The sequence below is a fragment of the Bufo gargarizans genome, chromosome 2 (assembly GCF_014858855.1).
Source record: "Bufo gargarizans isolate SCDJY-AF-19 chromosome 2, ASM1485885v1, whole genome shotgun sequence".
In the NCBI taxonomy this organism is placed as follows: Eukaryota; Metazoa; Chordata; class Amphibia; order Anura; family Bufonidae; genus Bufo; species Bufo gargarizans.
This window is the reverse complement of record NC_058081.1, coordinates 471,477,137-471,499,063: the sequence shown is the minus strand read 5'-3', so window position 1 is coordinate 471,499,063 and position 21,927 is coordinate 471,477,137. Positions and strand designations below refer to the sequence as shown.

General features: G+C 47.6%; 1 protein-coding gene across 3 annotated transcripts in view; it reads right to left on the bottom strand.

Moving 5' to 3' along the window:
• Positions 1–21,927, bottom strand: part of PACSIN2 (protein kinase C and casein kinase substrate in neurons 2) — a 108,887-nt gene that overhangs the window by 38,351 nt on the left and 48,609 nt on the right. For all 3 annotated transcript variants that reach the window (XM_044281079.1, XM_044281080.1, XM_044281078.1), the window contains exon 2: positions 12,327–12,463. In XM_044281079.1, coding sequence (XP_044137014.1) covers positions 12,327–12,386 — 60 coding nt within the window. In that variant the 5' untranslated portion in view covers positions 12,387–12,463. The remainder of the gene's footprint in view (positions 1–12,326; positions 12,464–21,927) is intronic.

The window sequence follows — 21,927 nt, the reverse complement described above, 5'->3', positions numbered from 1 at the left end:
TCTGTCGGGTGGAATCTGATAGAAGCAAAGTGAATAAATTCTGCGTGACCTTGAGTTTTTCTTCAGCCACTAAAGCGAATGAAACACTTGTCCTATTGTGACCCAGTTTACTTTTCCATCTTTATAGAAGCCCAACTCCAAACCCAGTGATGGTGCCTCAACATGCATTGCTGGCAGCTATACAAAACATTACCTATAAGCTTTGCCAATTATCAGCTGGAATGGTTAGAGCTGCAGTTTGTGGTCCAGAACTGTTCCTACCAACCAAAAAGTTGCAACCACAACTGCCATTGTGGAGTTCATGCAGTGCAATCTTTGGTCACGCAGTCACCCACATTGTAAAAACACTCTTGGCCTGCCTCCAACCCAATCCTTCTATCCAGGTCTGTTAATCTGCCAGATGGCCTACATGCATCCTGGGAGATGACAACCACTCCTCCAAGGGTGGTGTCGCACACAGCCTTTTGTGGCAAGAAGTAGGTTGGAAGGGAATGAGAAATCTAATGTAAGAACTTCTCCTTCCTGCTGGACCCGCTTCTGGCTTTGGCCTCAATAAGAGCATCAAAGACTGTGTGGGGATTCGCTCTGGAAGACAGGACAAGCGGACGCAGTATAGAGGCAAAGACACGTTTAACTCAAAACCTTCAGTGTTTTATTCACACTTATGGCAACAAAACAGTACGACAGTCCATTTGCAGTTTGGTGTTCGTTTACACCTAGACAGTTCATACAGCAAAAACAGTCACCTTTTATCCTGGGTGTTAATCCACACCCGGTCGGCATAGCACAGGACAAAGCAGTCCTCCCGGATTGAGGCCTCTAGCCTGGCACAAGGCTCAGATTCCACAGATATTGCCAGAGCTCCAATGTCAGAGAGAGATGATCATCACCACCACCACCTGACAATGCTGGCTGTTTTTTTTTTTTTTTTTTTTTTTTTTTTTTTTATAGGCCTCTCAAAACCCAGCCTGGAACGTGGGGAGTAGTCACCCACCCAGCACTTTGGCTACTCCCAGTAAGAGCCGTCCCGGATCAGCTATTACAGCTATACTAAATAGCAAGGTGTCAAACAGCAACTTCTGCTGACACATGAAAACTGGCTCTTTCTCCACCGAGGCCAGGAGCCTCGGTGACACATACCTTCTGTCAACGACGGCCCCTTGGGCCTTCCTACATACAGTACAGACCAAAAGTTTGGACACACCTTCTCATTCAAAGAGTTTTCTTTATTTTCATGACTATGAAAATTGTAGATTCACACTGAAGGTATTAAAACTATGAATTAACACATGTGGAAAAATTATGAAACAACTGAAAATATGTCATATTCTAGGTTCTTCAAAGTAGCCACCTTTTGCTTTGATTACTGCTTGCACACTCTTGGCATTCTCTTGATGGGCTTCAAGAGGTAGTCACCTTAAATGGTCTTCCAACAGTCTTGAAGGAGTTCCCAGAGATGCTTAGCACTTGTTGGCCCTTTTGCCTTCACTCGGCGGTCCAGCTCACCCCAAACCAACTCGATTGGGTTCAGGTTCGGTGACTGTGGAGGCCAGGTCATCTGGCGCAGCACCCCATCACTCTCCTTCATAGTCAAATAGCCCTTACATAGCCTGGAGGTGTGTTTGGGGTCATTGTCCCGTTGAAAAATAAATGATGGTCCAACTAAAAGCAAACCGGATGGAATAGCATGTCGCTGCAAGATGCTGTGGTAGCCATGCTGGTTCAGTATGCCTTCAGTTTTGAATAAATCCCCAACAGTGTCACCAGCAAAGCACCCCCACACCATCTCCTCCATGCTTCACGGTGGGAACCAGGCATGTAGAGTCCATCCGTTCACCTTTTCTGCGTTGCACAAAGACATGGTGGTTGGAACAAAAGATCTCAAATTTGGACTCATCAGACCAAAGCACAGATTTCCACTGGTCTAATGTCCATTCCTTGTGTACTTTAGCCCAAACAAGTCTCTTCTGCTTGTTGCCTGTCCTTAGCAGTGGTTTCCTAGCAGATATTCTACCATGACGGCCCGATTCACAGTCTCCTCTTAACAGTTGTTCTAGAGATGTGTCTGCTGCTAGAACTCTGTGTGGCATTGACCTGGTCTCTAATCTGAGCTGCGATTTCTGAGGCTGGTGACTCGGATGAAATTATCCTCCGCAGCAGAGGTGACTCTTGGTCTTCCTTTCCTGGGGCGGTCCGCATGTGAGCCAGTTTCTTGCGCTTGATGGTTTTTGTGACTGCACTTGGGGACACTTTCAAAGTTTTCCCAATTTTTCAGACTGACTGACCTTCATTTCTTAAAGTAATTATGGCCACTCGTTTTTCTTTACTTAGCTGCTTTTTTCTTGCCATAATACAAATTCTAACAGTCTATTCCCATTTATAAAAGGAAAGAAATCCCACTTATTAAACCTGACAGGGCACACCTGTGAAGTGAAAACCATTTCAGGTGACTAGCTCTTGAAGCTCATCAAGAGAATGTCAAGAGTGTGCAAAGCAGTAATCAAAGCAAAAGGTGGCTACTTTGAAGAACCTAGAATATGACATATTTTCAGTTGTTTCATACTTTTTTGATAAGTATATAATTCCACATGTGTTAATTCATAGTTTTGATGCCTTCAGTGTGAATCTACAATTTTCATAGTCATGAAAATAAAGAAAACTCTTTGAATGAGAAGGTGTGTCCAAACTTTTGGTCTGTACTGTACCCCCCCCCCCCTTTGTTCAACCCTGAGGGGGTGAACATTTGCCAGACAGTGTACCCGGGACCGGGCATCCGCTTTTCCGTGCAAGCGGCCTGCCCTGTGTTCCACTGAGAACTTGAAGTTTTGTAATGACAAGAACCATCTGGAGAGCAGAGCATTCCTCCTTTTGGCCTGGATCATCCACTTGAGAGGGGAGTGGTCGGTCACCAGGCGGAACTTTCTCCCCAACAGATAATAGCGGAGAGACTCGAGTGACCACTTGATGGCCAGTCACTCTCTCTCCACTATACTGTCCCTGGGTCTCGGCTGGGGTGAGTTTGCGGCTCAGGAAAACAACGGGATGTTCTTCCCCATTGATTTCCTGAGAGAGTACAGCTCCGAGGCCTACTTCAGAGGCATCGGTCTGTACCAGAAACTCCCTCTTGAATTCGGGAGTCACCAAAACCAGTGACCACAACTTTACGTGCTTCGTGGTGACAGGTCGGGGGGGCCAATTCCGAATCGCCTCCATTTTATTCACTTGGGGTTTGATAACTCCAAGTCCAATGACGTACCCCAGGTATTTAGTCTCCTCTAACCCCATTGCGCATTTCTTTGGGTTGGTGGTCAGTCCAGCCTTCCTAAGGGAGTCCTCTACAGCCTGTACTTTGGGTAGATTACTTTCCCAGTCGGTACTGTGGATTACAATATCGTCCAGGTAAGCCGAAGTGTACCAACGATGTGGACACAGCACAATGTCCATGAGCCGTTGAAAAGTGGCAGGGGCACCATGCAGACTGAAGGGTAACACCCCCTCTGGTGTGATGAAGGCAGTTTTCTCTTTGTCACCCTCCATTAAGGGCACCTGCCAGTACCCTTTGACGAGGTCCAAAACAGAAAAATAGGCCTAACCTCTCAATAAGCTCATCCACTCGAGGCAAGGGATATGTATCAAACTTAGAGATCTCGTTTAGTTTTCAGAAGTCGTTACAAAACCGGAGTGTCCCGACCGGCTTGGGTATTAGCACTATAGGACTAGCCCACTCACTTTTAGACTCCTCAATGACGTCTAGTCTCAGCATAATCTGCACTTCCTATGAGATGGCTTGTCACCGAGCCTCAGGTACCAGGTATGGTTTTAGCCAGACTTTCAGCTGAGGCTCAGTGACAATATTATGCCAAATTGTGGAAGTGCGTCCAGGGGAGATCTGAAAACACATCCGTGTTCCGGCCAATAAAATCTCTGGCCTCCTGAGCCTGCTTTGAGGAGAGGCAGTCAGCAAATCTTACTGTCAATGTGCCTTACTGTTGATGAAGACACGTTGCCGAAACGCGTCCTGGTTATAGGATCATTCCCATTTATGGAATAAACAGTTTACCTGCATCAAGACACAGCTGCTGGGAGTTTTTCTTATTTGATTATTGTGGAGCGTGCTCTTCTCCCTGGCAGTGTGCACCTGAGCGAGTGCTGGTTTCTTCATACTCATTACAGCAATTCTTACTGTGGCAGCCGCTTTCCTTGCTTCAGACATAGGGGTCGAAACTGATTCCCCTAGAAAACCTGGCCGCGGGCTGTCTTCAGTACAGGTTTCCCTATATTTCCACGGTTTAAGTAGATTCACATGGTACACTTTCTCCAGCTTTTGCCTCTCTGGCTGGTGTACCTTGTAATTTACCTCTCCAATTTTTTCAAGTACCTCATAAGGCCCCTGCCACCTGGCCAGGAACTTACTTTTCATGGTCAGCACCAGAACCAAAACCCGATCACCCGGGTTAAAGATCCGGACCCAAGCCTGCCGATTATAGATCCGAGTATGGGCTCGCTGAGCGGCCTCCATATGCTCCCTGACAAGAGGCAAAACTGTCGTCTCTATCCGCTGTTGCATCTTGGTACCATACTCAAGGACACTTATGTCGAGTGGGTTGTTGTTCCCACGCCTTTTTGGCTACATCCAACAAACCACGAGGAGGTCTGCCATATAGCAATTCGAAGGGCAAGAACCCAGTAGAGGCTAGGGGTACCCCCTCGCACAGCGAACATGAGATAGGGCAGAAGAAGGACCCAGTCCTTCCCATCTTTAGACACCACCCTTTTTAACATGGTTTTTAGCGTTTTGTTAAACCTTTTAACCAGAATGTCCGTTTGCAGATGGTACAAGTCCGTGCGTAACTGTTTGATATGCAGCAACTTACAGAGTTCCCTCATGACCTTGGACATAAAGAGGTTCTGACTGACCAGGGGACCCCTTTTAGGTAGCCCCACTCAGGAGAACATCTCCATTAGCTTCTTAGCTATAAGTTTAGCCGATGTATGTCGCAGTGGCACCAGCTTTGGGTACCGAGCGATTCGCTCAAGGGACCAAAGGCCTGCGGAAAAGGTGCTGGGGGCTAGTTGCCTGGCAGGTCGGGCAAGACTTACAGAATTCGTCCACCTCCCTAAACACACTGGGCCAGTAAAACCGTTGTAGTATCCGGTCCGGTGTTTTCTGCATTCCCAGATGACCCCCGAGAACATGTTAGTGGGCTAACTAACACAAGTTTGCGATAACCCTGGGTCACCACCAACTGTTTAATGGGTTCACCCAGCAGCTGGTTTACTCGATACAACATATCCTGCTGAACCACAAAACGGGGAACACCGACTCTGCCCCAGCTTGTTGTGGTTCACCATCTACTATTAATATATTTTCCCAGGCTCGGGATAGGGTGGGGTCCCGGTGTTGTGCCGTACCAAAATTATCCCCGGAGACATTCAGGTCTGCCAGCTCAGGCCCCGGCGGCAAGTCCTCCACGTCTCTCACTATTACACTCAGTGGGGTTGTCTTCCCCTCTTCCACCCGAATGGCAGTCACCCCTACCGCTGGCCCTTCGGCCTCGGGTTCCCAGGGTTCTGGCCTCCCCCCGGACCAAGGCCACTCTGCTGGGGTTACCCCCGTCTCATGGGTCTCAGTCACTTTCGTAGCAGGCCAAAGTGCCGGGAAACCAGGGAAGTCTCTCCCTATTATAAGCATTGTATTGTAAGTTTGTGGCAACCGTCACTTCGTGAGTCCACCTGCCGGCCCCCGTAGTTAGAGACACCAGGGCGTTGGGATAGTCTTTTAAGTCCCCATGAATGCACATGACCCTGACTTTCCGGACAGTATACTCAGCAGACCGTATCAGGGAAGAACTTACTAGGGACACCAGATTCCCTGAGTCCAGCAGAGCCTCCACTGGATTGTCTTCCACTTCCACCTGGCACAAGTGATTTAGAGTTTTTGGGGTGCCTGCTGCACACAGCTTCCTGGCATATAACGACTGACGGAAGCCATAGTTCGTGTCCATTGGTTCCACATGATGGGGACAGTCAGCTCGTACATGGCCAGGTTCCAGACACCGCCAACAGACCATCTGAGCCGGGTCAATAGGGGGTACATCCCAGGCGGGTTTGGTTGGCACAAGTCCCAGAGTCTGGGGTGGAGATTTATAGGGTTTGACTGCCACCCTTCCGAAAGAACCCTCCTTAAGATTCAAAGTTGCCTTGTAGCGCTCTACCAAGGCCACCATCTCCAGGGCATTGCCGGGAGACACCTGGCTGATCCAATGCTTTTATCCTGAGTGTTAATCCACACCCGGTTGGCATAGCACAGGACACAGCAGTCCTCAGGGATCAAGGCCTCCAGCCTGGCACAAGGCTCAGATTCCACAGAGATTGCCAGAACTCCAATGTCAGAGAGAGATCATCACCACCCCCACCACCACCTGACACTGCTTGCCGTTTTCTATAGGCCTCTCAAAACCTGGCCTGGAAAGTGGGGAGTAGTCACCCACCCAGCACTTTTGCTACCCCTAGTAAGAGCCATCCCGGATCAGCCATCACAGATATACTAAATAGCAAGGTGTTAAAACACCAACTGCTGCTCACACATGAAAACTGGCCAGGAACCTCGGTGACACATACCTTCCGTCAACGACATTCCCTTGCACCGTCCTACAACGGCCCAAAAAAAAAAAAAAAAAGCTGTGTTTGACAAAACCCCAAATGTTTCATTCGTTTTGATGGAGGGCACAGTGGAGGAAGTTAGAAAATGGGGGCAAAAGTTGCCAAAACCAAGTGCGGTTCCGCAATCCACCCACTGGTTTAACACTGCAGAAGAAGACCAAAATCCTCAGAAAAAGCTTCAAAAGGTGTAAAACAAAGCACTAAGCTCTTTACATCTGGGATCTCCAACCTGTGCGTACACTAACTCGTGCCAAGCTACAACTGCCCATCATGCTGTGGACTCACACGGTGCAGACCACTGCCTTGATTTGTAGTAATACAGCTATTTTCCAGGACATGGGAAAGCTTCCGTTCACTTGCTAATAAGTTCCTCTCGGGGCGGAATCCCAGCCTTTTATGACTCACTTTAATTGTTACAAGTTTCCTACAGAACTTCCAGATGACTTCACGTCATGGTTTCCCTGCTAAAACAATGCAAAGAGACAAGGGAACACAGCTCAGCAAATTTTAACTAACCCAAAGGCCTATATTGCAAATTAAAAATAACCATAATAAAAAAAAAATAATAATAACTTAGAGGCTGCAACCAAAACTCTGAAGACAAAGTGGAAATGCTTAAAAAGCGCAGTCTTATAGAAGTGAATGTGATCGTCTTGCATGCACACTTCCGCTCCATTATCATGGTACACTTTGGGACCTCTGTTCTACAGCAGCAAAGGCACCTAGAAGTACATTGAGCATCCAGTAGAACAACCGCTTTCCAAATACCCAATTAGGCCATAAGGACATCATAAAGAGGAAGCTTGGACGCTCCCTCTGATATAGCCATAACAGAGAGCCGCTACCAAGAGTGTCTCTTGCTCTGGAGGAAAACGCAATGTATCAAAACGTGTGGTCACACTGTGGCTTCCCCGATGAGTAATTATACTTGTATGCAGGGGCGTAACTAGAAGTGACTGGGCCCCACAGCAAATATTTGTAAGGGCCCCCCTCAGCGCGCTTCGCACCTCCCTCCTCCTGTGTAAACCCCACTCCTTTGGCACAGTGTAGCGGTATACTGTATATTGTGTGGCACAGTATAGAGGTATACTGTATATTGTGTGGCACAGTGTAGCGGTATACTGTATATTGTGTGGCACAGTGTAGAGGTATACTGTATATTGTGGGGCACAGTGTAGCGGTATACTGTATATTGTGTGGCACAGTATAGAGGTATACTGTATATTGTGTGGCACAGTGTAGCGGTATACTGTATATTGTGTGGCACAGTGTAGAGGTATATTGTGAGGCAGAGTGTAGCGGTATACTGTATATTGTGTGGCACAGTGTTGAGGTATATTGTGAGGCACAGTGTAGCGGTATACTGTATATTGTGTGGCACAGTGTAGCGGTATATTGTGAGGCACAGTGTAGAGGTATACTGTATATTGTGTGGCACAGTGTAGCGGTATACTGTATATTGTGTTGCACAGTGTAGCGGTATACTGTATATTGTGTTGCACAGTGTAGAGGTATACTGTATATTGTGTGGCACAGTAGCAGTATACTGTATATTGTGAGGCACAGTAGCAGTATACTGTATATTGTGAGGCACAGTGTAGAGGTATACTGTATATTGTGGGGCACAGTATAGAGGTATACTGTACATTGTGGGGCACAGTGTAGCGGTATACTGTATATTGTGGGGCACAGTGTAGCAGTATACTGTACATTGTGGGGCACAGTATAGAGGTATACTGTACATTGTGGGGCACAGTATAGAGGTATACTGTACATTGTGGGGCACAGTGTAGCGGTATACTGTATATTGTGGGGCACAGTGTAGGCTATATGTGCATAACATAAACATACTCCACATGAACACTTACAGTTACTTGGCTTGGGCCTTGGGGATCTCGGACGCCACTTCCACACTTTGGCCGGGGGCTCGGCGGAGCGGATGTTGTGTTTTATCCTAATGAGAAAGATTTTATAATAAGGATTTGGAGAAGGGGCAGTGGGATAGCAAAGCAGGGAGAGGCCGGTGCTGCTACTAGGGGGTCATACCATGGGGCAGTAATAAAACCCACCATAATGCCCCCCCCCCCCCCCAGTAGTAATAATTCTCCTTATAATGTGACAGTGCAAAAAATACACCCTTGTAATGCCCCCAGTTGAGCTAATGTCCCCATAGTGCCCCCATAATGTGCCAGTATAAAATACCCCTATATAGTGCCCCCAGTAAATTCCCCCATAGTGCTCCTCTCCCCCCTTCCTGCTAGTGCCCCCAAAATGTACCAGTATAAAATGCCCCATATATAGTGCCCCAGTAGATGCCCCTCAGTGACCGGCCTCTGATAGGCTGCCAGCCTAGTGTCCCCCATAATGCCCCCCAATAATGTGCCAGTATCAAGTGCCTCCCCCCCCCCACATGTCCCAGTATCATAGTGCCATCTCCCCCCATGTGCCAGTATCAAGTGCCTCTCTCCTTCCCACCCCCCATGTGCCAGTATCAAGTGCCTCTCTCTTCCCCCCATGTGCCAGTATCATAGTGCCATCTCCCCCACAAAAAAGTGCCAGTATTAAGTGCCTCTCCCCCCATGTGCCAGTATCATAGTGCCAACCCCCCCCCCCCCCCACATGCCAGTATCAAGTGCCTCTCTCCTCCCCCCCATGTCCCAGTATCATAGTGCCATCTCCCCCCCCCCCACTAAAAAGTGCCAATATCAAGTGCCTCTCTCCCTCCCCCCTCCCCATGTGCCAGTATCAGGTGCCAACCCCCCCCCCCCCCCCCCCCATGTCCCAGTATCATAGTGCCATCTTCCCCCCCCCCCACCACCACAAAAAAAGTGCCAGTATCAAGTGCCTCTCTCCCTCCCCCCCCCCCCCCCCCCATGCCAGTATCAGGTGCCTCTCTCCCCCCCCCATGCCAGTATCAGGTGCCAACCCCACTCCCCCCCCCATGTGCCAGTATCAGGTGCCTTCCGCTCCCCCCATGGCAGTAACAGTCGGGTATTAAAAAAAATAAAATAAACACTTCTACTTACCTCCATGTCAGCGATGCGATGCAGCCTCTTCCTGTGTCCCGCCTTGTATTGTGTCCCGCCCAGTATGTCCTTATATGGACTCAGTGCTTGTATTTCATAAAAGAGTCTGCTGGGATTCGAACCCACGACCTTCTGCTTCAGAGGCAGAACAGCTAACCACTAGACCATAGGAGCTGCCTTGATGCTGACTGAAAAAATATGAGACTTCTACTGTTATAGCTGGCTAAGTGTACATCTATACACATGGCAGCTGCTCATATATAGAGATGTAGCAGAGCTGAATGTGCTGAGACAGCTGTCATATACAGATATAGCAGTATCTCAGCTATATCTCTATATGACAGCTGTTCCAGCACACTCAGCTCTGCTATATCTCTATATATGATAGCTGTCATGTGTATAGATGTAGCAGAGCTGGGTGTGTTTAGGCATCTGTCATGTGTATAGATGTAGTAGAGCTGGGTTTGCTGGGGCAACTGTCATATATAGAGATATAGCAGAGCTGAGCGTGCTGGGACAGCTGTCATATAGATATATAGCAGTGCTGGTGTGTTGGGGGCAGCTGTCATGTGTATAGGTGTAGCAGAGCTGGCTGTGTTTCGGCAGCTGTCATGTGTATAGATGTAGTAGAGCTGGGTGTGTTTGGGCATCTGTCATGTATAGATGTAGTAGAGCTGGGTTTGCTGGGGCAGCTGTCATATATAGAGATATAGCAGAGCTGAGTGTGCTGGTGCAGCTGTCATGTGTATAGATGTAGCAGAGCTGGCTGTGTTTTGGCAGCTGTCATGTGTATAGATGTAGTAGAGCTGGGTTTGCTGGGGCAGCTGTCATATATAGAGATATAGCAGAGCTGAGTGTGCTGGGACAGCTGTCATATAGATATATAGCAGTGCTGGTGTGTTGGGGGCAGCTGTCATGTGTATAGATGTAGCAGAGCTGGCTGTGTTTCGGCAGCTGTCATGTGTATAGATGTAGTAGAGCTGGGTTTGCTGGGGCAGCTGTCATATATAGAGATATAGCAGAGCTGAGTGTGCAGGGACAGCTGTCATATACAGATATAGCAGTGCTAGGTGTGTTTTGGCAGCTGTCATGTGTATAGATGTATTATTATTTTTTTACAGTCAGTTGTAATGCAGCCTTTATGGCTGTGAGGGTAAATGCTTTGCCACTGATTCACTAATAGATTGGAGGTTGTGGGTTCGAATCCCAGACCAGGAGACTTTAGCAGACAGTAAAATTAGATCACACTAGCGGCTGCTGTGAAGGGGCCCTGAACACGATATTTAACTAACTTGAAAATGAACACAATATTTTAAGCCGGGGCGCCGGGCCCCCTTGGCAGCCCGGGCCCCGAAGCAGCTGCTTCCCCTGCTTCCCCGGTAGTTACGCCACTGCTTGTATGTTTATCTTACAGGAAGCTCTCAGTACCAGACATAGGTGACATAAAAGAAGACTTGTGGTAGCAAAGGATGTATTGGAAGGGTAGATCTCATCTCATAACAGTAGTGAATGGTAAAGGTTCCCTATGGTACATTCACCTCACACACAGTAGCATGCCGCGTGTCACGCCACCTTGAGATACTGTAAGGGCCTCAGAAGTACAAATGCCATACATTTTATGTCATAGCAGAAGTGGAGCAGAGTTTACACAGAGAAAGCTATGTGGATGAGGAGACAATGCAGACACTGAAGAGTCTGCAAAGAAAATAAACACGTTGTACTTTCATTCCGGCCGTCTCGGGGCATGTTTGCCGTGCCGTTGCCGGAACTCCGGCCCGCCCCATATAGTCAATGGGGCCGGAGCGTTAGTCCGGGGGCACGCGTGCACTAGCAGCACCACGGATCCTACAGGCTGTTCACCCGCCGGAACAGCCTGCCGGACGGAGTTCCTTGCCACTAGTGTGAAAGTACCCTAAAACAGTAGATCACCCCTAGTTATGATACATGGGACACTAACAGCTCTGCTATACGTGCAGGACATCTTGCGGCCATGTGTTGCCTGTCATGTCAAGGCTTCTAACTGGCATTTTTCAGCAGGATAATAAATCGAGCATTTATGGGACCAGCTGGGATGCCAGATTCAGTAACCTACAAGTGTGCAGGATCTACGGGCCCAGCTACAACGTCTGTGAGCAAATGTTCCGCAGGATACCATATAGAATCTGTATGCCTCCATGCCCAACTGTGTCTCATCTTGCATCCAGGCTAGAGGCCATCGAACAAGTACTACAGCCTCCTTTCAATTGTACAGTTTTCCGCGACTTAGGATTTCTTTCACTTAATTATTGTTATCATTTACATACATCATTCTTACATTCACACATAAAACGGTTCATTCCATTCCAACAACAAATTTAAATACATTTCAAATCGCCATTTGGAGGTGATTTTAGACCAGGGATGGCTAACCGTCGGCTCTCCAGCTGTTGCAAAACGACAGCTCCCGCATGCAAAGACTGCCTACAGCAGGGCATGGTGGGAACTGTAGTTTTACAACAGCTGGAGAGCCGCAGGTTGTTTTATACCATCACAATCACCTCCTCTGGGAGGTTAAAGGAGCCTCAGTCCAGAACTATGCTTAAATAACCCTGGAGGAAAAAACGAAGATATTGGCTAAAATACTGCCAAAATCTTTACCTCCCAGAAGCTGTCACTGGACACTTCAACCCCAACTGCATCGTCGTAATTTCCAGACATGACTTCTGAAGAAGGAAAGCAGAGTTAAGTCCAATGGCGAATGATCTGTGATCTTCTCTTCACTAGACAGTCAGTACCTGGGGAGAGAGAGAAGGTTTACTATTCAAATAATTAGTGATGGAACGGTCTTACTTTTATAAAGGACTTTTCCAAAAATTTAAATGGGATCTGTATGACGTACCCACAATATGTCACCATTACCTTTTACTACAAGAGGAGATTGACCCAAAAAATTAAGTCAAAAGATCTCATCACTGGACTGTGACCTTGGACTAATTTCCAAAATGATACCAAACTCTTTCGTCTCCGGTCAACAACTTTTGGCAATGAATATCCCTGAGTAGAGCCAATGTAGTTTAGCTACTTATAGGAGGGCTGTAGCCCATCTTTTTTGGAAATCAGTGAATATGCGATAAGATGAAGTCAAAATGACTACCATTACTGGTTGATCTCCAGCTTTCCAAACCTTAAAGGGGTATTCTCATCACATACAATGGGGGCATATCACTAGGATATGCTCCCATTGTCTGATAGGTGCGGGTCCCACCTCTGGGACCCACACATGCAAGGAGAACGGAGTGGGAAGAGCTGTGGCTGGAGGACCCCGGGTTTCCCGGGGTCCGTCCACCACAAAGTGCTGCTCCCCGCTGCCCCCATACAAGTGAATGAGAGCACTCGGCTATTTTCGGCAGCCCCATTAAAATGAATGGAGGGCGGCTGCACATGCGCAGTGCGCCCTCCATTTAATTTCCCCGCTCCGTTCTCGTTGTAGGTGCGGGTCCCAGAGGTGCGACCCGCACCTATCTGACAATGGGGGCATATCCTAAAGATATGCCCCTATTGTATGGGATGGCAAAACCCCTTTAAGGATATACTACACTACACAGCAATTTGGGCAGAAGAAATGTATCACAGTAGTACTAATGAGATTTACTCCATAGAGGTCTTAGAAAGTATGGTTCTTGCCTTAGGGCAGTATTACACTAGCCGAGGGTCTGCCAGATCATTGCCAAATGCCAACAAGCGTTCATAGGAACACTCATTAGCGATGATCTGCCTGTGCAAAGGTGTCGCCGATTACCCGATGAACGAACTCATCGGGTAAACGCATCTTTTATGTAGGCACAAAAATCATCATTTGCCGGCAGCAGACTGTGCCATCCAATCACGCTCCGCTGCCAGCAAATGATGATTCTGTATGGGGACAAGCGATGGCATTACTGATCTCTCCTCCCCATAGTGTGAAGGAGATCACTGCGTGTAATAGTAGCGGTCTCCTCCACTAACAAGCAGGCAATGGTCAGAAAGGACCACTTCCTTCCTGACAATCGTCTGCTTTATCTGCAGGTCCAATACAGCCCTAAGGACACTCGAATAAGTCTGGGTAACAGCTCTCAACTGCGGCTAACTGAGGAGAGTCCCAAAAGTAGGACAACCCTTTATTATGCCCATATCCAAATAAGTCATATGGAAAGAGGTCATCCTGAGTGGATAAGTCCTTTAAGAATGTCAACCATTAACAATCTTTATAACCAGTGATACGTAATAGTAGGATCATTACGAGATGTAGGATAGGTACATGAATCTCTCATCTCATCATTGTGTGCGTGCAAGTAAACAGTTCACCCCCCCAGTGAATCTAGAGGAAAATTTAGGGCCATCAATGTGATCTTATGGATGTTTATCTAAACCTCCTTTAAGGTGTTCCGAGGACACAGAATTGAGGTCACCCTGTACATGCATTGAATGAAAGCGACAGCACAGAACACTATGGCTGTGCACTGTACAGAACAATTGTTTCCCGGGGTGAAAGAAAAGGCTGAGCGCTGGAATGGCAGCCAACCTTATAATCACTGTTTACACTGTGGAAGCATGAAGAAACAAGTACAACTCTCAACATCCACTTTATACAACTGAGCAGTGCAGAATCACAAACCACATCCGTGGTTAACCTGACACTGCTCTTCATGTACACAGCTCCTCCAGGGTATAGTTGTATGGGCTGCCCTGTTAAACCCCATAAAATGGCGCAGAGCCTCTACTCCGTATTAGTGGAGGCAGCTTTTGTTTTTAGATTTGATTAGAGGTCGCACTCCGTTTTTTCCAGAAGAGTAAAAATATTCCTCTGATTTTTGAGGAGTATTTTTTAGCTGAGGAGTACGACAGTTACATTAACTAAAATAGATATTACATAGGCCCATACTTGCTCACATATGCGTTGGAGGCCGTGTTTGAAGCCTCTGTCTGCCGTGTTTGAAGCTTCTGTTAAAAGACCAGACAAAAAAGCCTTGTATGCAGCACTTTTTTGTCTGGTAAAAAGACAGGATCCCGAACGGAAACTGAACGGATTCTTCCCTGTGGGGTGACTGTCGCAGGGGACGCAGGGTCACCAGTGGGGTGACAGGAGGGGGGGGGGGGGAGTAGAGAACTGGGAGACTGGATGGAACCATGATTGGGAGAGGGGGGAATCACTTACTTGAAGACTGACAAGGCCGGGCTCCTTAGCTCTCCAGCAGCCCTGTCATGTTTGCCAGGGTCCTTAGGCAGTGTGCCCCACTCTCCTTACTACAGCCACCCCTGGGTGCCAGCCCCTCCTCCTTCCAGCTCCCGCTAGCTTCCCCCGCCTGAACCGGATCTGTATCGCTCTGGCGCGCCAATACTCAACCAGTAACAAAGCTCCTTGCTGTAAGGAGCTTTGTTATTGGTTATTTCAGGCACAGGCAGAATCACTGAGCTGCCCGTGCCGTTCACAGCGCTGATCAATGTGGGGGGAAAGTCTAAGACGTATTGGTACGCCTTAGACTTGTTCCAGGGAGTAAAATCGCCTGAACAAGCGTCACAGAAGCATGTACAGGCATTATTGCGACCTCTGGCTTTGATGCAGCTGCTGCAGCAGCATTAAAGGGGTTGTCCAGGATCCCGCTGGTTTTGAATATGCATGGTTGACCTAACACAAGGATCATACCCACGTACTCCCCAACGCGCTGTTCCCGAGCCCTCGCTGTCTTAGTCAAACGTCAGGTCCCAGGTGCATTGACTTCCAGCCAGGCTGTGAATCGGGTCATGTACACTGCTGCAGCTAATGACTGGCCAAAGTGGTGACATGTCCCCAAATGGGACATCACTGCTGGGTCACGTGACACTTGGGGACATGTCACTGCGAAGGCCAGTCATTGGCTGAAGCAGCATACACAACCTCATCTGCAGCCCAGTCGGAAATGAGCCTCAGACCTGAAGGTCAGCAAACTAACTCAGGGTGAAGAAACTCAATGGAGCATGCTTCTTGTAGTAAGTCAACCATGCTTGGGGAGGGGGGGGGGGGGGGGGTAACTCTAAAGTGAGGGGATCCTAAATAACCAGTTTAAATTTCTTCCCCCACTGCTCCTCTGCAATACAGCTCAACCACTTAGCTAAGGTCTACACCAAGGATGGCCAACCTGCGGCTCTCCAGCTGTTGTAAAACTACAACTCCCACCATGCCTTGCTGTAGGCTGTCTGGGCATGCTGGGAGTTATAGTTTTGCAACAGCTGGGGAGCCGCAGGTTGGCCAGCCCTGGTCTACACTGTCCCCAAATAAAGATGGAGAAGCACAAGAGGTGAGGAACAGAAGTTTTCTCCAGACAGATGTTTACTACACTTAAGCCTATAAACCAACTACGTTTTCCCCTCCCTTTAGTAATTATTAAAAGTACTTACTGTCCCTTTAAAATCCCAGAGAGAATGATTATACTGTAGCTCACTTCACTGCGTCGCCAGACTGAACTAGCGAACATTTTTACAAGCAAAAACGGACAGTTTGTCCCACAAGCCCACCCTGGTGCATGACTAAGATTGGCCATGGGTGAAAAGCTACCAACCCATCTGAGTAATGTTCCCATATTTATTCAGTAATTACAAGGTTCTCCCTGCTCAACATTTCCAGATCCAGTTATGAACAACAGCAGTCGGCTGTCAAATTTTAATAGCATCTACTAAAGTGTCAGTGCTCGATCTAGAGGGTCACTGACATAGAAATCACTTTGGAGCTAAAATGCAGTGGCTGTCTAGACAGCTGCCTGATATCAGCGCATGTGCTGCCCCTCATTTGGGTGCCAGAATTAAAGGGCATCTAAAAAGTCAATGTTTATAATGAGCCACTTGCTACCTTTACACATTTACATATTATGAAGCTGTGACAGAGTCTGTAGAGCTCTAATAAGACCATCTTTTCTTAGTCCTATGACTAGACACATGATGTCCTCAGTTTATTTGGCAATTAATGGCTTTTTATGTAAAGCTTATTATTATTATTATTATTTTTTATAATGGCCTTTTAATACGGGACAAAAAAAGCTAAATGTTTATAATCCCTAAACTTTATGTGCTTAAATTCAAGTAAGGCTACTTTCACACTTGCGGCAGGACGGATCCGACAGGCTGTTCACCATGTCGGATCCGTCCTTCCGCTATTTCGCCGTGCCGCTGCTCCGTCCCCATTGACTATAATGGGGACGGGGGCGGAGCTCTGGCGCAGCACGGCAAAAGCCGCCGGACTAAAAATTCCTGCATGTCCGACTTTTTATTATAGTCAATAGGGACGGAGCGGCGGTCCACCGGCACGGCAAAATAGCGCAAGGACGGATCCGCCATGGTGAACAGCCTGTCGGATCAGTACTGCCGCAAGTGTGAAAGTAGCCTTAGGCCCTGGCGTTTTTGTTTCAGTTTGTCAGATCCGTCATGGGCTCTCACAAGCGGTCCAAAACAGATCAGTTTTGCCCTTAATGCATTCTGAATGGATAAGGATCCGCTAAGAATGCATCAGTTTGCCTCCGTTCCGTCTCCATTCCGCTCTGGAGGCGGACACCAAAACGACGAATCTGAGCCAAACTGATTCGTCCTGACACACAATGTAAGTCAATGCGGACGGATCCGTTTTCTATGGCACAATAGAAAACAGATCCGTCCCCCATTGACTTTCAATGGTGTTCAAGACGGATCCGTTTTGGCAATGTTAAAGATAATACAAACTGATCCGTTCTGAACGGATACAGACTGTTGTATTATCTGAACGGATGCGTTTGTGCATATCCATGACGGATCCGCACCAAACATGAGTGTGAAAGTAGCTTAAGAGCAAGATTTTCCAGCCAAACTCAGAAGTGGATTAGAAAAGAATCTGAAATATAATGGAAGGAATTATACTTCTTCCTGCTGGATCCACTTCAGGCTTTGACTATATTAACCTGCCTCAAACCTCTTCCAAAAACTCTGTGAACCTACCCTCAGCCCATTAAACAGGGTCACATGACAATGTCCTACTACTTGACTCTTTAGAACCTCACTGCCATGTAATGAGGATATCAATAGGGTTCATTTCTTGGCACCATGGGTCCACTTTGCGGGTGCATTTTGTTGATATGTGCCCTTTAAAAGCAATGAATAAGTCCAAAGTACACTTAATGCAATTTTTTAAAGGGGTTCTCCAAGAATAAAACATTTTTTTAATACTTAATTGCTACTTAAATAATAAATCTACTCCCAAATATCTTTCATTAGTTATAATGGCTCATTTTGTCTGGGGAGCAATCATTAGGGAATATAAAATGGCCGCAGTCCTATCTGTCCTAATCACACAGGAGGACACTGAGCCATAGTGCTGCCTCATCCTCCTCTCTGCTGGTCAGGAATCATGATCCTGAATACAGGTGAATCTCGTGGGAATGGAGGTGATGAGGAGACATGAGAGGAGGGTGATTGCACGCCAGAAAAAAAAAAATATGAGCCTTTATAAATAACGAGAGGTATTTGGGAAAATATTTATAATAAAGTAATATTTAAGCATTTTCATTTTCTTAATTCCCAGGGAACCCCTTTAAGAAATACAGAAAAGATTCATTCTTGAAGGTATTATAACAGTAACTGCACAGTTAAACCCATTGATTTTATCAGGGCCAGCTGAGGTGGCCCCAACTCTACCACCAGATACCCCATCCTTTGGAAGGGGGGTATCCCCCAGGCCTAATGGGAAAACATGTACCACCAAAGGGAGTAAGCAAGTAAGCAAGTCTATTGGCGGGGGGGGGGGGGGGGAGATGTAGTGTCAGCCAATCAAGCATTCAGCTAACAGCTGTCTGAGATGTATGGCCATCAAAGCAGCTCATCATGCCATGACAGCTCGCCATGACTAAAGGTGAATTTTTTCACTGGCAGACGAGCGGTCGATCGACGAGCGGTCACTATTGCGATCGCTCATCCCATACATCTGCATTGTTTCTGGGCAGCAGATAGCTCTTTAGACAGCACGATCTGCCGCCCAGAAATGATAATAGTCATTTCGCTCAAGGAACGAGCGTTTTGCTCGTTCATCAGGTGATCAGCTGCCCATTTCAACGAGCAGATTGTCGAACACAAGCATTTGCTGAAACGTTGTGCTGGTCTAAAGCCACCTATAGGTAGGACAACATGTATTTGTCTGAAACGCGCTAGTTTTGAATGATTCAATTTTAATGCAACCGACTACAGGATTGAAGTTTTTAAAGACACAGTGCTGGGCTTTTAGATTTCTAATGTGCACGGACACCTTAATACTAAAGAGCGGTATCATGACTGCAGCAGCTCGAAAACAGAGCTGCAGATTACCAATTACTGCAAATTATTAAAATGGCAATAACGAGGAGAGAAAGAAAGTGTGAAGCTGGCACACCTGCACGCTCATGCCGCAAAGACTTGTGTGTAGAAAGACTCAATATTCACCATGCTTTCATGTAGCTTCCCCCTAATTAAATCCTATTGACTTCAGATCAACCGCTGAGAGGGCTTAAGTCACCTGATCTGGGTTTTAACACATTTAAGCCTTTCAGCACTTCAGATGCTCTACGCGGAGAACACTGTTAAGGTCTTAATATCGTTGTGTAAATTATAGCATATTTAGGTACAACATGGTAGAGAATTAAAAGGAATGAAAGATGGAGGATGAAGCTTAGGAGGCATTAATTTTAGACGTTTTAATGGCAGATTCTGAACACAGATTATGCCTAAAAGGGTACTCTATGCAAAATTTTCACTATTTTCAGTATTATGGAATTTAGCTGCTGACTGGCAACATATTTCACAGCCGGCAGGATCATACGTTCCAAGAGTCAGTGGAAGGCAAAATTGGAATTTTCTATCAAAAGGGACATTCCTGGGTGGAAAAGGACCTGTGCTTTGGCATTTAAGTGTTGGTAGGTAGGCTAGATTTACTGCTTGGATATAACTGAGGGTTGGTGATACAGGTTATACGAGTCCACAACATGTTCAGCTTTATGCACCAGGGAAAAGAGGATGGCAGCTGAAGGACAGCAATGGAAGATCTTGGTTGCTATTTGCAGTTAAATAGTTAAAGGGGTTGTCTACTTTGGACAGTCCCTACTTGTTAAGAAGGGTCTCTTGGGCATAAGGGTGCTGCTCCACGTTCAACCAAAATCAGGAGTGGATTAAAAAAAAAAAAAAAAAAAAAAAGAGAAGAAGGAGGAGATCTGCCCTTTATATATTCTCTCCTTTTATGACCCACTCCTGATGTTGGCTCCATAGGGTGACTTCACACGTGACAGATTTTGTGGGGGGGGGGGGGGAAGTTCAATGAATAAAAATCAGTTCCCCTCATTTGAATAAGGCCTCATGCACACGACCGTTGTGTGCATCCGTGGCCGTTGTGCCGTTTTCCTTTTTTTTTTTTCGCGGACCGTGGAAAAATCGGAAAATGCACCGTTTTGCAGCCGAGGCCGTGATCAGTGTATCCTGTCCGTCAAAAAAATATGACCTGTCCTATTTTTTTGACGGACAACGGTTCACGGACCCATTCAAGTCAATGGGTCCGTGAAAGAACACGGATGCACACAAGATTGGCATCCGTGTCCGTGATCCGTGGCCGTAGGTTGCTTTCATACAGACGGATCCGAAGATCCGTCTGCATAAAAGCTTTTTCAGATCTAAGTTTTCACTTCGTGAAAACTCATATCCGACAGTATATTCTAACACAGAAGCGTTCCCATGGTGATGGGGACGCTTCTAGTTAGAATACACTACAAACTTTGTACAAGACTGCCCCCTGCTGCCTGGCAGCACCCGATCTCTTACAGGGGGATATGATAGCACAATTAACCCCTCAGGTGCGGCACCGGAAGGGGTTAATTGTACTATCCTATTCCCCTGTAAGAGATCAGGGCTGCCAGGCAGCAGGGGGCATACCCCTCCCCCCCCTCCCCAGTTTGAATATCGTTGGTGGCACAGTGTGCGCCCCCCATCGGGCCCCCCCCTCCCTCCCTCTATTGTAATAAATCGTTGGTGGCACAGTGTGCGCCCACCATCGCCTCCCCCCCTCCCTCCCTCTATTGTAATAAATCGTTGGTGGCACAGTGTGCGCCCACCATCGGCCCCCCCTCTCTCTATAGCAGTAACAACATTGGTGGCAGTGTGCGGCCTCCCATCTCCCCCCCCCCCCCCCCCGATCATTGGTGGCAGCGTGGTTCCGATCGGAGTCCCAGTTTAATCGCTGGGGCTCCGATCGGTAACCATGGCAACCAGGACGCTACTGCAGTCCTGGTTGCCATGGTTACTTAGCAATAGTACAATAGTAGAAGATTCATAGTTACCTGCTTGCTGCTGCGATGTCTGTGTCCAGCCGGGAGCTCCGCCTACTGGTAAGTGACAGACCCATTGCTAAAGAACTGTCACTAACCAGTAGGAGGAGCTCCCGGCCGGTCACAGACATCGCAGCAGCAAGCAGGTAAGTATGAATCTTCTACAATTGTACTATTGCTAAGTAACCATGGCAACCAGGGCCGCAGTAGCTTCCTGGTTGCCATGGTTACCGATCGGAGCCCCAGCGATTAAACTGGGACTCCGATCGGAACTACGCTGCCACCAATGATCGGGGGGGGGGGGGGACGCACACTGCCACCGATGTTGTTACTGCTATATAGAGGGAGGGGGGCGATGGTGGGCGCACACTGTGCCATCAACGATCTATAACAATAGAGGGAGGAAGGGGGGGGCCCGATGGTGGGCGCACACTGTGCCACCAACGATATTCAAACTGGGGAGGGGGGGGGGGGGGGGGTCTGCCCCCTGCTGCCTGGCAGCCCTGATCTCTTACAGGGGGATATGATAGTACAATTAACCCCTTCAGGTGCGGCACCTGAGGAGTTAATTGTGCTGAGCACGGCCCCCTGTAAGAGATCGGGTGCTGCCAGGCAGCAGGGGGCAGTCACGTACACAGTTTGTAGTATATTCTAACTAGAAGCGTCCCCATCACCATGGGAACGCCTCTGTGTTAGAATATACTGTCGGAAATGAGTTTCACGATGTAGCTCATATCCGACAGTATATTCTAACATAGAGGCGTTCCCATGGTGATGGGGACGCTTCAAGTTATGTTCGGGTGTCCGCCTGGCCGTGCGGAGGCAAGCGGATCCGTCCAGACTTATAATGTAAGTCAATGGGGACGGATCCGTTTGAAGATGACACACTGTGGCTCAATTTTCAAACGGATCCGTCCCCCATTGACTTTCAATGTAAAGTC